Source organism: Marmota flaviventris, chromosome 11 (genome assembly GCF_047511675.1).
Source record: "Marmota flaviventris isolate mMarFla1 chromosome 11, mMarFla1.hap1, whole genome shotgun sequence".
NCBI classification, from domain to species: Eukaryota; Metazoa; Chordata; class Mammalia; order Rodentia; family Sciuridae; genus Marmota; species Marmota flaviventris.
The window spans coordinates 43163039-43179020 of record NC_092508.1 but is presented as its reverse complement, the minus strand read 5'-3'; the positions used below and the strand labels follow the sequence as shown (position 1 = coordinate 43179020).

Genomic DNA, 15982 nt, shown 5'->3' with positions numbered 1-15982 from the left:
TATATTTTGAGGATGCTTTATGGATAAACTACTTGTAGAGGGAAATAACTTTTCTTAATTAGGATTTTACGATACAGTTCACTATTGAACATTTTATTTCTTACTAAAATGTCCCTGGGGAAGTTTGGCTCTTTACATGATCATGTTAAATAAATTTAAAAATGGATTTTTGTGTAACTTTACAAGTTAATAACAAAGTATGTGTTGTATTCAAGGGGAAAAACGTATGTGGTATTTTTATGTATGCTTGCTTGTATAAATATGTGAAATAAAACTGCTGTAACATGTAAAACATTTGGCTATTAGCAGAGCTTTTTTTTTCATTTTAATTTAGTTAACATTTACAAATGTAAATTGGTAAACAGAAATTTTGGTGAACATTTGATGTGTGACTTTTTATTTATGGTGTATCTTATATGTGGCTTGGTGTATCTCTTCATAAATACTACAGAGTGCATGTAGAGATAAGTAAGAATTAGAATATCTTTGATTTTAAATTAAGTAATGCTTTCAACATTAAAAAAAATAACCAATTAGAAATCAACACAGAAAAATCTTCCAGATTCTAACATGATTGTTGATTTTAATCAGCTTAGGTAAAATAGCTCACTACAGCAATTTAGCTATTTTCTTTAAAAATTCTTTTTAAATGACAGTAGTTTTGCCTCTACAGTATCAGGGTCTTCTTGGGAACATCTTAACTATTTTTGTTTGATCACTTCTCAACCCATAAACATTCATGAAATCCTAATGTAAATGTCTAAACATCTCTCCCTTTGTTTACATAGTTTCTTAGACTTTATTTTTGTAGCTAACTGCTTGAGAAAGCCTCTGAATTTGTATTATTTCAAAGAACTTTTTTCTTAACCCTGAGTACAAAAGCATTGCTGAAGTATGCTGTTGAGTAACCACGTCCTTCCCTTCCTTTATGTACATAGATTTTTAAACATGTAATTGTTAGACCCCTTGTTGCTTTCATAAGTAGGTGAATATTTTAAAATAGCCAGTTCCGTTTTGCAGCTAACCATGTACATAATTGTAAGAGAAGGCTTTCACATGTGTCTCTTTGGCTTTACTGAGGAGGGGGGTCCTGTTGACGATCTGCGTTTTTTCTATGCTACATATGGTTACACCTTTAATACATTTTTTTTTTTTTTCTGATGGTGAGGTCAGAACAAAGTGGGCTGCTTTCCTTTGCCTCTGAGAAAATGTCACTGAGAAAGATTCTTGTGGACTGGCGTTTGCTGGCTTTTTGTTTTTTAACATGCTTTAGAACCTCATAAGATAGGAACTTAGTCTTTCCAGAAGCAAGTCTTTTTTTTGTTGTTGTTGACTCAACAGTAAGGGAAACTGGGATGAGATATGAGGAGCTGACGCATTACAAACTTTTTGGGGGAAACTGAGGCTCAGAGGTGTCAGTGTGCCCAGGTCTCATTGCCCAGCTGGGTCTGCACTGCGATCTTCTGAGTTTTGGGGGGGAAGCACTGGGATAGTTTCTGACTTCTGCGGGCTGCTGCAGAATGCCACAGCTGCTGTGTCCTCGAGGAATAACCTGCTTCCTTCCTTGGATCAAGAAGAGAGCACTTAACTCAGTACATTTCTTTCTGTTGACCCTGGAAAGAGCCTGAATGATACAAAGGCCCATACTTTTAAAGAAGGGAGTCATATGCCCTAGTGTAGTGGGCTGTCGTATGTGAGTATGTGAGTATCTTTGTTCAGCCAGTTGTCTTCAAGATCTGATGTGGAGTGGCCCCTCGCCCCAATGGTACAGAAAACCCTATGTGAGCGCCTCCAGTTGGATTTAATTTTAAAGAGCACATGCCTTGAGTGGTTGGATGATCTGATCAGGTATAACGAGGATAGAAAGAATGACTCTACTAGCAGAGGGAGCGGGCAAGCAAGGGACAGGAGGACTTTGGTGAGGATGTTAGCTTGAGGAAGAAATAAGATTTGGACCCTCTGATTAATAAGTTGATCCATTTGGAAAGGAAGTTGGTTTTCCCCTGGTAGCTGTATTCAATTTAATAATCACTGGTCATTTTTGGTATCTGTGTACCTGCCAAGGCCAATCAGAGCTGTTGGATGTGCCAGTTACATTTGAACAGTTTTACATTCACCCAGGGGTTCCAGGGTCTCAGGTTTGCCAATCTAAACACATCTGATTTCTTGGAATTTCTTCTTTTTTTTCAATCTGCCTCAAGGGAACAAATTGAGAAGTCTGTGGGTTATAATTAGCACATTCTCTCGTGCAGCTGAGTTTGTGTTTCTGCACAGAACAGTGGTTTATAGTTTTTGGCTACCTTGTCCTGCAGGGACTCATAGCCCTTCAGACGTTAGCTCATTGATTCTCATAACATTCAGTATGAGCTGCATAGCATGACTGCAGGCTCCCCCTAAAGTCAGGGCTGCTTGCTGATCCTTCTGGACTTTCTGGGCTTGTGGCATGTGAGAGGTGCCACAGTGGAGTGGGGGCCAAAGAGGGAGGGCTTGACGTGGCTTTCTGATAGACCTTGGAGAGAGATGGCCCTCTTTGAAGTTGCCTTGCTTTTTGGCAGCCATTCCTGCCGTGACTCTGCAGAGCTTCCTTCGGGAAATGACTGTGAGGACGATGATGCTGGCTCTATTTCCTCCTCAGGGAAACCCCATGGAAAGTCTGTTGCCAGTGAGGCAACTCTCTAGGTTATCTGGACACACTTGCCGGAAGACTGGATGGATGAGTAGGTGACGCGCTCTTCATCAGGGTCAGAAAAAGAAATGGGAATTGGGACGTGGATTGAACTGACATAGAAGTGAGTTTGCTCTTTCAGTTAGTCTGTGAAACAGTCCGGTGGAACGGATGTTGTCCATCCTGAGTTTGTAGATGAGAATCCTGAATTGCAGAAACGAATTCCCTTGGATTCGAGCCTAAGCTGTGAGGTATTGGTGTGGACCGAAAGGGACCTTCATGGTCAACTGTTGAGACTTCCGTATTGCAAAAGTCAAGCTACTCTTTTTAAAAAAACCCTGGGGTATTTGTGAAGAGTTTGACAATTTAGGAGTTAGATTGAAAGGTGTGTGCATAATATAATACATGCTTCAGCCACTTAGGAGGACTTCGTCTTTGCCCTGGCTCTTTCAGAAACCAGATGTGCTGCAGCTCTGGTGTTCCGTGCTTTCTCTTAGAAGGTTTTGCCTGGGTCTGGCTACGGTCTGGCTTCTTGCTCTTTAATGATATGCAAAAATCACATTGGAAACTTTAAATTTTGCTCACATGTCAAAGGAGAGATTTGGTAGCTAGTAATCCATAACCTTCAATGTTGTTATAGAAGCCACTGTTTTGTTATTTGACTCAAAAGTCCTTTAATTAGTCTAGATGGTATGTTTGTCATACTTTCCATAGTTAGAAAGAAAAAAAAGTCCTGGTTGGTATTTTTCAAATCCTCTATCACTGGCCTGTGCCTGGGACTGAGGGTGCATCAGCTCCTAGCTTTTGTTGATAAAGGTCAGGGCTTTTTTCAACCTCCACAGAAGCCAGCCTTGACCTTGATCTTTGGTGGTTCCTGACCCATATCTGGCTCTGCAGAGACACCCTCTGGAGTGTTAACCCTTAGACAACCATAATGTCTAATTAATTGTCCTTCCCACTCACAGGGCGGCTTTTTCAGGCTGGAGACAGGCTTTTGGCATATGGCTTCCATTTGCTTTTGTCTGTTTGTTTTCACTCCTTCTTCGAATCTGAATCTGTTTGATTCCATTGTCTGCTAATGTAATGTCCTTTGTCTTATCCAGAGTTTGAACAAAGGCAAAAACATACTCTAGGAATGGCCCCATAGTTGGGCCTCTTCCTTCCCTAATCCAAGATTCTAATGAAAGCCCTCCTACTAGACATCCATTAAATATTCTTAAAGGAAAAAGCTTTAGAGAAGGTGTGGGGGGAGGGAGACCTTCAGTTTGTAGTGGCTTTAACAATGGAATGCAGGATTGGAAAGTCAGATAACTATAATTTGTGAAGTAATTGCCGTGGATAGATACACCTTATAAGAATTTCTCTTAGCAAGTGTGTTGGTTTGAATGATAATCAGTACCACTTGAATCTTTTCACAAATCCATGTGGGCCCATGCTCTCATATGCTCTGAGCAACCTTGTATATACCCTGTGTGGATCTGTGTGATCTGCTAGCCCCATCTCCTTTTTTTAAAAAATATATTTCTTTAGTTGTTGATAGATCTTTATTTTATTTATTTATATGCGGTGTCAGGCAGTTGCACTACGGCTGAGCCACCCACAGCCCCAGCCCTGCCCCATCTCTCTGAGAACCTTGTGGCTTGAGTAAATTGCCCTGCAGAATCCAGTCTCTGCTCCTCCTGCCCATAGGTTGGTGAATACTGATCAAGTGTCTTGTCTTGGTTCTAACTTGAATCCTTGGTGAAGATGTTCTTGTGTATCATCTGAGACTCTCTGTCTTTGCAGGTTATGATCTGGGCAGATAGGGTAGAGGTGATGGAAGCAGTGTAGGACAGAAGAATGTACTGGGACTCTCTAATGCTTGTTCATTTACTCTGTACCCCAGAGATTGTGCGCCAGCCATGCTGCCAGGGAGTGGAGTCTTGGTACATTGAGAATCCCAGCCTTCCTCTGCAGGGGAGGGATGGAGAGTCTCATTCCTACAACACACTTGCTAATTGCATGTTGGTATATTAGTGCATTTGGGCTGCTGGGACATAGACTGGGGGCTTAAACAATAGACATTCACTCCCACAGTTCTGGAGACTGGGAAGTGCAAGACCGCAGTGCTGACAGATCTGGTTCTTGGTCATGGTCCTGCAGGCTTGCAGACAGCTGCCTTTTCAGTGTCTCCTCAGGTGGGGGTGGGAGAGAACCTGAGAACTCTGGTCTTTTTCCTTTTCTTTTAAGGGTCTTAATCCCATTGTGCCCCGCCCCCCATGACTTCATCACCCTAGTCACCTTTCAAAGGCATCAGCTCCGAATACCATCACATTGGAGGATGGGGCTTCAACATGCATGATGGGGGGGGGGGGTGGGACGTGTTCAGAGCATGCTGCCTATGACAGATGGCTTCTCACTGTTGTTTAAATTGGTGGGATTTACTTTAGCCCAAAAGCCCAGCCGAGCCTCTTGAGGGCCTACAGCTAGAACCACTCTTGACATGTCCTTGTGCCCTGTCACCACCGTCCATCCTCAGAACCTTTTCATCTTCCAAAACTGAAACTCTGTTAGCTTGCCCAGGCCAACCATGGCGATTTTTCTTTCTGTCTTGTGAATTTGACTGTTCTGGGTTTGTCTTATAAGTGGATCGCACAGTGTTTATCCTCTTATGACCGACTGGCTTATTTCAATTCGAGGAACGTCCCTAATGTTCATCTACATTGTAGAATGTGTCAGTCAGAATTTTCTTCCTTTTTAAGGCTGAATACTGTTCCATTGTATGTGTCTTCCATATTTTGTTCAACTGTTCATCCATTGATGGACACTTGAGTTACCTTTTGGCTATTATGAATGTGCTGTTATGAATACATGTTCTTATGGATGTACAGATATCTGTTGGAGGCTCAGCTTTCACTTCTTTTGGGTATATATCCCGAAGTGGAATTGCTGGGTTATGTGGCAACTTTAGGTTTAATTATATTTTGAGGCTCTGCTAAGGAATTGGAATATTGGCTCAGAGGGACCAAGAGAGTTATTGATGGATTTGAAGCAGGGTGTACCTGATCAGATTGTAATTTTAAAAGGTGATTTGGAGCCAGTGCAGTGGTGCACGCATGTAATCCCAGTGGCTCAGGAGTCTGAGGCAGGAAGATCACAAGTTCAAAGCCAACCTTAGCGATGGTGAGGTGCTGAGCAACTCAGTGAGACCCTGTCTCTAAATAAAATTCAAAAATGGGCTGGGGATGTGACTTAGTGGTTGAGTGCCCCTGAATTCAATCCCCAGTAATTGAACTGAGAGCAAAAAAAAAAAAAAAGAGGGTAATTTGGGTAGTGTGGTTCCTGAGTAGGGAAAGAAAGGGCTGGCAGGTTTTATGGTGGCCAAGCAAGACTTGGAGACAACTTAGCAGGCAGAAATGGACATAGAATGATTAAGGCAATGGAATCGATGAGGCAGTTTGGATGGCTGGAGATAGAGAGAAGCCAAGGTTGAGAACCTGGGACCGTGGAATTTCGAGGGAGTAAGAATTCTTCCCATTCTTTTTCATATTTTGGTGTGAGGTGGTAGAAGATAGAGTCTTGGGACATGTATTTAGGTGGTGGAACATGTGGGTGGAGATGATTGATATATACTTTGTTGATAAAATGATTTGGTAATTTGGGGAGAGGCAGAAGCTAAAAATAAAGGGGCAGATGGTCATATGATTTGGCTGGATTTAAAGGTGACTGGGGGCATTACTGTTGCAGCTCTACATTTTAAAGCTCCTATTGAGCTTTTCATATTCCTATCTTGAAACTATGCATCAAACTTCCAAAACCAGAAATGATGGCCAATTCTTTGCTTATAAAAATCAGATTTCAAAGGGATTGTAATAAATTCAAGAGGACTTAGACCAAAGCACAAGGGTGTTGAATTCAACTTATATTCTTTTTGCTCATCTACCTTGACTCTTTTTTTTTTTTTTTTTCCTATAGGAACATGTATTGCTCTCAGTCAATAAGGATGTCATTTGAAATTTCAGATGTGGGTCGTTTTCTTGACTGTTCTGAAGGACTGTGAGCTCCTGGTAGGTAGCGTGAGGAGGACTATTCACTATGTCCTTAGCATGTCACATAGTGCCAGCAACACAACAGGACTCAGTGCTGTACACGCTGGTTGAGCTGACCCCAAATGGAAATTTCACCTCTCTGAGAGAGATGAGCTCTGGTGCTATTTTAAAAGATCTAGGGAGGAACTTGCAGTTTTCTCCCTCACTTGGCTCCTGACATTAGGTAGTAAACCATGTCCTATAGACTTGGATACTTAACTCCTTTGTCTCTTTTGCCATCAGGATTTGCTGAGAGTTATTTTGTTCATGAAATCTTGCCACGTTGGCCCTGTTTTCTTACTTAAATCTGTTTTTCATGTCATTCTTAAAAGCTTCAGTGCTCTCGCTGGGAGCCAAGTGGCTCTATTCTGTTTCCTGTCCTTTGTTGATATTATGTTTTTGGAGGAGTGGATCAAAGTGGCTTGAAGCCACAGTCATTATTTTGCCTGTCTGAGGCTGAACCAACCCAGGGCAGCTGTGAGAAGAATGTGCATTGTTGTGTGACTCAGTTGCCAGGCTTACATTTGCATACTTGTCTCCTTTTGTATTTCCATGAATGCCTGCCATGTGCAGGAGGTTGTGCACTGTGCCTTTGGGGAAATAAGGATTGAAAAAGGAGTGACTCTTGACACCAAAGAGCTGATTTCCTAGAAAAGGCGCCATCATGCATACATGACCACTATACAAGGAGGTTAATGAGTGGAACTGGAGTCAGTTGTTGCCCTGCTAAGAAGTCTTCCCAGTGCTGTCTCTGATGTGTAGTGCTAATGACTTTGTAATAGACATGTTTTAAATGTCCTCATTTAGTTAGTTACCAAGCAATAAAAAACTTTTCATTAAGTTTTTCTGCAAATAACTTTTTTTGACTTTGCTTGAAAAGTTGCTTCAGATTTAAAATCATGTTAGTGGCTTAATTGTTAATTGTAAGCTCAGTTCTGACTTTGTTTATGTACTTTCAAATTCTGTGATACGCGTTTCAACTTCAAGTATGCATTTGTTCTTATCTAAGTTACTCTGAGAACTTTGAATTCATTGAGGGGACTGCCAGCTAAGATGTGCTTTATATCGACTTATTTTTCATTTCTTGTTTGTTATTCCTATGACGTTATTAATTGGGAATAGCTTTTCAGCACTGTTGTTTTGATATGGCAAGTGGTGTGATCCTACACTTACAGGGAAGAACTCTTTTGCCTGGCCACCTCTGTGTGTGGGGCTCACAGGTTGGAGAGTTGATCTTGACATTCCTAAGCACAGATGACGTTGACACGGTAGCTTGTAATTTAAGGTTAGTGACTGGGAGGGTAGTTATATTTAAATGTTAGGTTACAGATGGTCATTTTAAGATACTATAGGATGTTTATGCTGCATTCTCCTTTGGATTCTGAGGAAATTTTCAAATGATGCTTTCAGTATTTTAAACGATATTTTTGTACTGCAAAGATTCCATTTAAATGGGTGCTGGGGCTATGGCTCAGCAGGAGTGCACTTCCCTGGCATGTGTGAGGCACTGGGTTCAATTTTCAGCACCACATATAAATACATAAATAATATAAAGGTCTATCAACAATTAAAAAAAAAAAACCTTAAAAAAAAAGATTCCAGTAAATGAACTGCTGTACATTGAAATAGAGGCAGTGATTTTAGAAGTTCTTGAGCTGAGAGTAGGTGGGGAAAGAACAATTGCAATCACACTTTTGTTTTTCTTGGGTACATCAATAGCTAGAGAGAGCCTAGCCTGCACAGCTATGGAATCAACTGGTACCAGTTGGTGGGTTGATGGCTGGCCTAAAATCAGTACCCTGAGAAGGGGGTCTCTGCCTCCAGGCTGCCCCTGTGGATTCTCAGGAGGCTCCACCAGCCATTGTGTTTTGTAGATTGCTTTCACCAAGAGAGGGGATAAAGGTTATTTTTTATATAATAGTGAAGATCTAATAACTGTATACTACTCGATGTTGGGCACAGTGTTTAGTTTCATGTCAGTTAGGGATCTTTGTTGCTGGCAAAGTAGGAAAGATATAGAGATATACTGAATTGCAGAGAGTTTGGATTACCAGGAATTGGGAGGCAGACAGGAGGTGAGGAAAGGCCAGGGGACTAGTCTTCATGCTGCTGTTGCTGCTGCTGATCGAGGGGTGTAACCTCCAGCCATCACCACCTGTTGTCATCACCTCCCAGGAAGATCTGATTTCCTGCACCCAAGCCAAGTTCTCACCTTCTGCCTTTCTTGCGGAAGAGAGAGCAAATCTGTCTCCTTTGGAGTCTGTAATGGAAATTGGGCACCACTACTAACAAGACTGTAGGTACCCAAGGACTCCCTAGATGAGAGATCAGGTGCAAACAGGAATTTGGACTGTATACTGCATAGTGTTCCCATTGGGGGGGAGGGGTTGGGGATGGGGGAGAGAGAGAGAGAGAGAGAAAGAGTCTTTTATGGCCGTCCTCTGTGGCTGTCCAGTACTCACATGGACTTTGCATACTTTTGCTTTGGAAAATAAAATGTGCCAACCAACATAATGCAGCTCCCCCTGCATAGCTGAAATCATCGTCACCCCTCTTCAGAAATGCTGCCCTCCAAGAAGATCTTCTTGGTTCATTTGTTTTCCATGGCCACATCTGAGATGAGCATTGGGAAGAGGACTTTGTTTAGGGATTGGTGTGCTTTAGCATTTCCTTTGTGTTGTTGTAAGGTGAGGGACTTGGGGTTTGATTGCCTGAAAGATCAGACAGTGATTATCAGCCTGACTTGCTTGGCACCTTAGCTTCCTTAAAAATGCGGTTGGTTTTTAAGGGTTATTTGCTGCTGTTGACTTGTCACCAAAGTTGGTGATAATGGCAGGACCCAAGGTATTGAAGTTAGGATCTGGCCTGAGAAGTTGTCTCCTGGCCCTGCTTCTCTGCAGAGTGCTATAGCTCTTGCTTAACAGAATCCACGTGGAGCCAGTAAGAAGCAAGGGCAGCAGTGGAGCATGGTAGTACCTCTCAGATTACACATCTTCAGGGTAGGAGCACTTACCCCTTTCTCAGGCTGTAGAGGCTAAACAGTTGGCTTGGTATAGATCACTCCAGGCCCATTGGCATCTCTGAGCTGTACCATGTTTTCCTCTGACCTTTCGCACAGGCCAGTTTCACTAATGCATATTCTGGCATCCTGAATTTTCCCCACATTCTTCAGTGTTGCAGGCACAAGGTCCAAGTTTTCAGTAGCTGTTTGTTCATTATCAATGGTGATCATTTTCCCAGTTCAAGAGAAGACTCCTTGCCCTCCACCTTGTGCCTTTACCCAGCTGGTTCCTGTTTTTTAGTATTACTTTTAACATTCTTCTTCCTGCTAATAGTTTCTTTTATTATTAGGTAAGTTGCTTTCTGTTGCAAATAACAGAAAATCCAACTCGATCAACCATAAAGAGAACTGATTGGTTTACATCACTAAAACCTTGAGAGGTAGGGGAACAATAGGATTCAAGAACAATTTGATCCAGAGGTTTGTGATGTCATTGGTTCTCCATCACTAATAATTCTCAGTAATTTTCCTGTCCCGCCCTCCTCTGTGTGTTATCTTTTCCCTGGAATTGGCCTCTTATGAAAGCAGAGATGACTGCAGCAGTTCCAAGTGTCATATCTGCAAGTCACACCATCCAGAGTTAGAGTGAACCCCCTTGTCCTAGCCAGAGCCTCAGGCTCAGTCACATACCCTACCCTGAATCCATTAAAGTGGCTGGAAGATGGCTGGGAATGCTGATTGACTTAGTGTAGATCACATGCTAATTCCTGGAGCATGGCTTAGAATTGGCTTCTCCAGGAGAGCATGGATCCCTGTGAGGGCTCTTGAGAAGGAAGAAGATCGGTCTATCCATGTCTCTGTTATTTATCTTCATCTATATATGTTGCAAACAAAAAGAATCCTCAGTGTTCTGTGTACATTCCCATTTAAATCTCCCTATAACTCCATATGGATTCTTCTGATGGTTTGTGGAAATGTTGAGTTAACAAGTGGTTCTGAAATTTGTTCCCATGATAGGCTTGCATAGCTCCGTTGAAGGTTTGTTGGCTCCACCACTTTCTTTTGGTGGAGCCAACAAACCAACTAATTTGTCAAGGTGAACTGAACCTAGCTTGGAGATGGTTGTAACAACATGGGAAACCAGTCCATTTCTAGGATGATATGCCAACACCCTCATGCTGTTTACTCAGTGTCCTGTTTTTACCTTGGAAATGAAGGAAGTTGTGGCTATATTCTCCTTCAAAGTGTCTGCATGCTGATAAGATGAAAGAATGACTAAATGAATCTAGGCAGTGTCTTTTTCAGCTAGCCTTGTTCTGTTGTCCTGTTTTGGTTTGTAAAAATTGTGTTTTTAATTTTACACTTTTTATCAATTGCCTGTTACTCAGCATTTCTGTTACCCTAAACCCCCTCCCCCACCTTTGGACTGTACAGTTGGGATAGGAGTTTAAAATAACAACCAGTACAAACTTCCTTGAAACTTACATTTGTAAAGATGGTGAAGCAGGTTTAGTTACAGAGATAGACTGGTTGGTTAATTATTGTACCTGCAGCAAAGTGGTGTTGTCTTTCTGCAGCTATTTCCATAAATAGACTATGTGCAGAAATCCACCCCAGGCGGACAGAGAGTTCCCATTCAACCACTTTTCTTAATTCAAATTGCTGGTTTGAGGTAGTTATTTTTGAAACCCTTCTCAGGTTGACTTCCCCCTTAATCCCTAAGCCTTCTTCCCTCATCTGCCAAATTATATGTAATGCATTGCAACTAGAGTGCTTTTGGCATTACACGAGAGACAGAGAACTTGAGATCTGATTTAAATGTTAATCTATTGTGACAGAGGTTGGGCACTCACAGTCTATTCTTGTGCACGACTTTCTGTGGACATTGGCGTCAGCCTCACTGTCTACTTGGCGTCTGCTCCATCCCCAGAAAATGGCAGAAGACTCCCACCCTCACCTATTTTATTCCAAAACAGAGCCCAGCCTACTTTAAAATACATGAAATCTTCTTTGGGCTGCCTTTGTGGCCAGTGATATCTGGGACTGTTTATTCCAGGTGTGGTTGGCATGAATTTAAAAAAAATTAAAGAAGGTTACTCTAGTTTTCTTCTAGTATTAAATACTTCTTAGGTTTAGAGAACCTCCTGGTTTCATTTTAGTCTCTTTTTTTGGCTTTCAAGAGCAAAAAGAAAAAAAAAAAACAAATTTTTTTAATGGGGTCATAAATAAAAGATATGTTTGTGGATTCATTTACATTGCTTGTAATTAATAATAAGGAGTTAATTATCAGCCCTTCCCAGTTTACTTTAAAACATCCAACTAAGTGCAGTTTCAGCAGCCTCTAAGGACCTACTGAATATTTGAGACCAGAGCAAGAGAGCAATTTATTTAAATTGCTAAGTTTTAAGCAAGCAGCTTGACTTTTATATAATATAGCATCTGGGTAATTCCTTAGTGGAAGAATCAAATGTACTTTCCACCCATTTGTGATGGGCACGTATACATATATGTAAGTATTTATTAGAAGTATTATTCAGTAGTAGGATAAATTTCACTTCTGCATTGGAAAAATTTAGAGGGGATGACTCTTAGTTTTACAATTTGGTGAAATTAACAAACATGGGCATACACATACACACACATACACATACACACACACATTCTCTTTCTCCACATACTTTGCTATGTTCAGATATTTGAAAAGAACTTTAGCACACTTGACAGTGATCAGATTAGGACCCTAAAGGACTCCTCTGTTGGCGGACTGTACACATTCGCAGTGAGGATAGCATGCTGCCTTTGTAGCTTGCCTGTGTTTCTCCTGGTGGACTTTCCCACTGAACCAGAGGGAAACTGTTGTGTTTATGGCCTAGTCTTTTTGCTGCTATGGTGGAATGTTTGTTGGAATGATAATTAAGAACATGGATTCACTCTTGACAGGTTATCTTCTATGGGGAACCTCACTTATGAGTTGTGTTCTTTTCTGAATGTCAGTTTGGGGTGCCTAGAATGAGATCTTCTGAAGGTTCAGTGTTGTAAGTGGTGGCAGAGTGCTTGCATGCCACAGACAAACCACTTCTAAGTAATCATGGCAGGTTTCTTAATCTCTCTGAGCTTTGATTTTCTTACCTTATAATGGAGATAACAATACTTACCTTGTAGAGTTATTTTGAGGATTGAATTAATTAATATGTGTGAAGTTCTTTGGTAAAGTGTCCACTATCTGGCAAGTGCCCAAAAGTGTTGGCAGCATTATTTTTCAAATAGTATTTCTTGGGAAAATGCATTCTGAATTTCATCATGGAATGTGGAGGATATCATCTTGGAGGACTTATGGGTTCAAGTCTGACTTTGGTGTGCAAGGGCTGGGAGGGGTGGATTGGACTCTGTTGTTGGAGTTTGGCAGTCTGTCATGGAAAGGAGAATGGCCTAAAGAAGAAAATGGAGACCATGGCTTCCCAGTAGCTCTTTCTATGGATGGACTTTGCCTGGGAGAATGGACTGGGCAGGAGGTTCACTTTTGGCAGCAGGTTGGCAAATGGCGCAATAGCAACATGTCAGAGGCCTCTGACGTAGGTCTTCGGGAAGGAGAGGTTATGACATGAGTCATGTCAGGGTCATTTCTCCATTGGTGCCAAGAACCCATCTGAAATAATTTTGCTCAATTAAAGTGACTCCTTTCCCTCTCTCCTACAGTGGAAGACCATGGCCAAAATGGAGGTGAAGACGTCACTTCTGGACAATATGATTGGAGTTGGAGATATGGTTCTTCTAGAACCTCTCAATGAGGAGACCTTCATCAACAACCTCAAGAAGCGTTTTGATCATAATGAAATATATGTGAGTACACATGCAGTTCACCTATGGTGTTTAGACTCTGTGTGTTGAAGAAGAGAGCTGGCTTTCCTATTTCAGACTTTTCTTCTCTCTTTGTTCCTTAGAGTCCAGAAGTATTTGTTTATACCCTCAGAGAGAGTTTTGAGTGTTTGCTGATTTGGCACATGAGTAATATTGATTAGAGTCAAGAATCTTTCCTAATGATGTTTAAAGAATGTCAGCTGTATGCAGTGTATTGTGCAGGGTCTTGGGGAAATTCTAAAGCAAGTGGAATATTTTAGTTCCTGCCCACTGAAGAACATCTGTGTAGATGGGGTTCTGAAATCCATAGACATCTTGCATGCCTTCCTAATATTAGTAAAGTTTAAGCATTGAGAAGCTACTCATTAAAATGCAAGGCAATGAACTGTCTTGATATGAATCGTCTTGACATTTGTCTTTGATAGGGACAGGAGCAAATTACCAGATACAAATATGTGCTTGGGAATAGTACAATGCCATATACACAATGCAGTCATATAAATATAGACAACAGTAGAAAACTTTTGTAAAAATTCTTTATAAGGGATTTCACGGTGTTACTTTAGCAAGTTCTGTAAATACATTTAAAACATTTAAAGATAGATTTATCTGAAGCTTTTCAGGAGTTTGCATAAAGCACAGCACTTGAATCTGTGGAGGTAAAGCTTATATTGTTAACCAAGGAGATGGGGCTTCAGTCCCACACATCAGTAGCTGAGAAGGAAATGGGAAAGATTGGCTGGAAATGGCTTTAATAGATTTTGTCTTGCTTCTGAGTTCTTTTTTTCTTTTTAAAAAATGTGTATCTGTACATGGAGAAGAACTGGATTATTGAGACATGCTTCATTTTTTTAAAAAATTAATTTGGGGAAGAAATATAAATAAGTAAATAAACAAACGGAGATACAAATAAGAACAACTATAGCTTTTGTGGAAGCTAATATATTTTAAAAATCATGCGAAAATTATGTTATATGGCTTTCTGTCACATAACAGCTTTCCTTTCTCTTTAGACACCTGTGTTAGTCTGTTTAGATTGCTATAACAAAATAATGTAAATTGGATAGTTTATAAACAACAGAAAATTATTTTTCCCAATTCTGGGGAGTCTGAGGTGAGGGGGCTGGTAGATTCAGTGTCTGGTGAGGACCTGCCTCTTGGTTCATAGATGGTTCCTGCTCCCTGTGCCCTCTTATGGTGGAAGCCTCTTTTAGACTAACCTCCTTCAAATGGGCTCCACCTATGGCCTGATCACGTCCCAAAGACCGTACCTCCTAAAGCCATCACAGTGGTGATTAGGTTTTCACATACAAATTTTGGAGGAACACAGACATTCAGACCACAGTACCCAGCATGTTTCCAGGGTAAGTTTGGGTAACTAATTTCTTCATGATAGTGAGTCATCATCTGGAAATTGAACTTTTCATCCTTCTTGAGGTATTGTTGGGGAAAGTTGATGGTAACCTGAGGCGTGCGTGCGTGCGTGTGTGTGTGTGTGTGTGTGTGTGTATGTGTATGTGTGTGTGTATCCTACTTTTGGACTATTAATTTGATAACTGGATACTGAACTGAGGTGTAGTTACAGTTTAGAGGTTGTTTAAAATGCTGATTCATATGGAAGAGGTATAAAAGGGTGCTGTGAGCAGGGCAGAGGCATTGTTTGGTTTGGCAGTGAGGCTCGGTGTCATTTTTCCTTCCCAGTGCAGCAGTCCTGCTTTCAGGTGGGAAAGCCTGATGATTCTGCAGCTTTAATTGAAAGTGTGGTCTGATAGCACATAAAAGACAGCCTTTAAACACTGGTATCTGAGATGGAGATAGGAGGAATTGATTAGATTGTAACTAACGTTACTTATCATTTTTCTTTTTGGCTCTAAGAAGCACAGTTCACTTTTAGATGAATTGAAAATAGGATGGAGAGGAGAACTTTTCGTGCACTTGAATACCTGGTTTGTTGAGGCCACTAAAAAATAAAACAGTCTCCTTTTTAACAAAATACCAAGTGTTAACATTCGTGAGTCTTTAGCAGACGAAATGTCTGGGTTTCAGCTGTATATAATTTTATTTTCTAAACTATTCTTGGAATGCTCTTTCTGGTTAAAACAAAAGCAGAGAACTGACTTCTGTTTCTAGGTATTGATATCAATTAATGTTTTCCATGATGCTCACAGGCTACTATTTCCATGAGATGTATGCTTTCATTTTGTAACTTTAAATATGTTGGAGGGTGAGACAGTTTTTATTTTTAAGTATTAAAAAAAGGCTGATTATAATGTATGTAGCGTGTTCCTATTTTTTAAGTGGAGATTTATAATTGTACCTATGTTTGTATGTGTTTGTATGTATTCAGAGAAAGGCTTGTTAACTTTGGGTACATGATAGGGTGGATAGGGC

General features: G+C 40.9%; 1 protein-coding gene across 4 annotated transcripts in view; it reads left to right on the top strand.

Moving 5' to 3' along the window:
- Nucleotides 1–15982, top strand: part of Myo1b (myosin IB) — a 172214-nt gene that overhangs the window by 18822 nt on the left and 137410 nt on the right. For all 4 annotated transcript variants that reach the window (XM_027924982.3, XM_027924981.2, XM_027924984.3 and 1 more), the window contains exon 2: nucleotides 13430–13573. In XM_027924982.3, the coding sequence (XP_027780783.1) occupies nucleotides 13439–13573 (135 nt within the window). In that variant the 5' untranslated portion in view covers nucleotides 13430–13438. The remainder of the gene's footprint in view (nucleotides 1–13429; nucleotides 13574–15982) is intronic.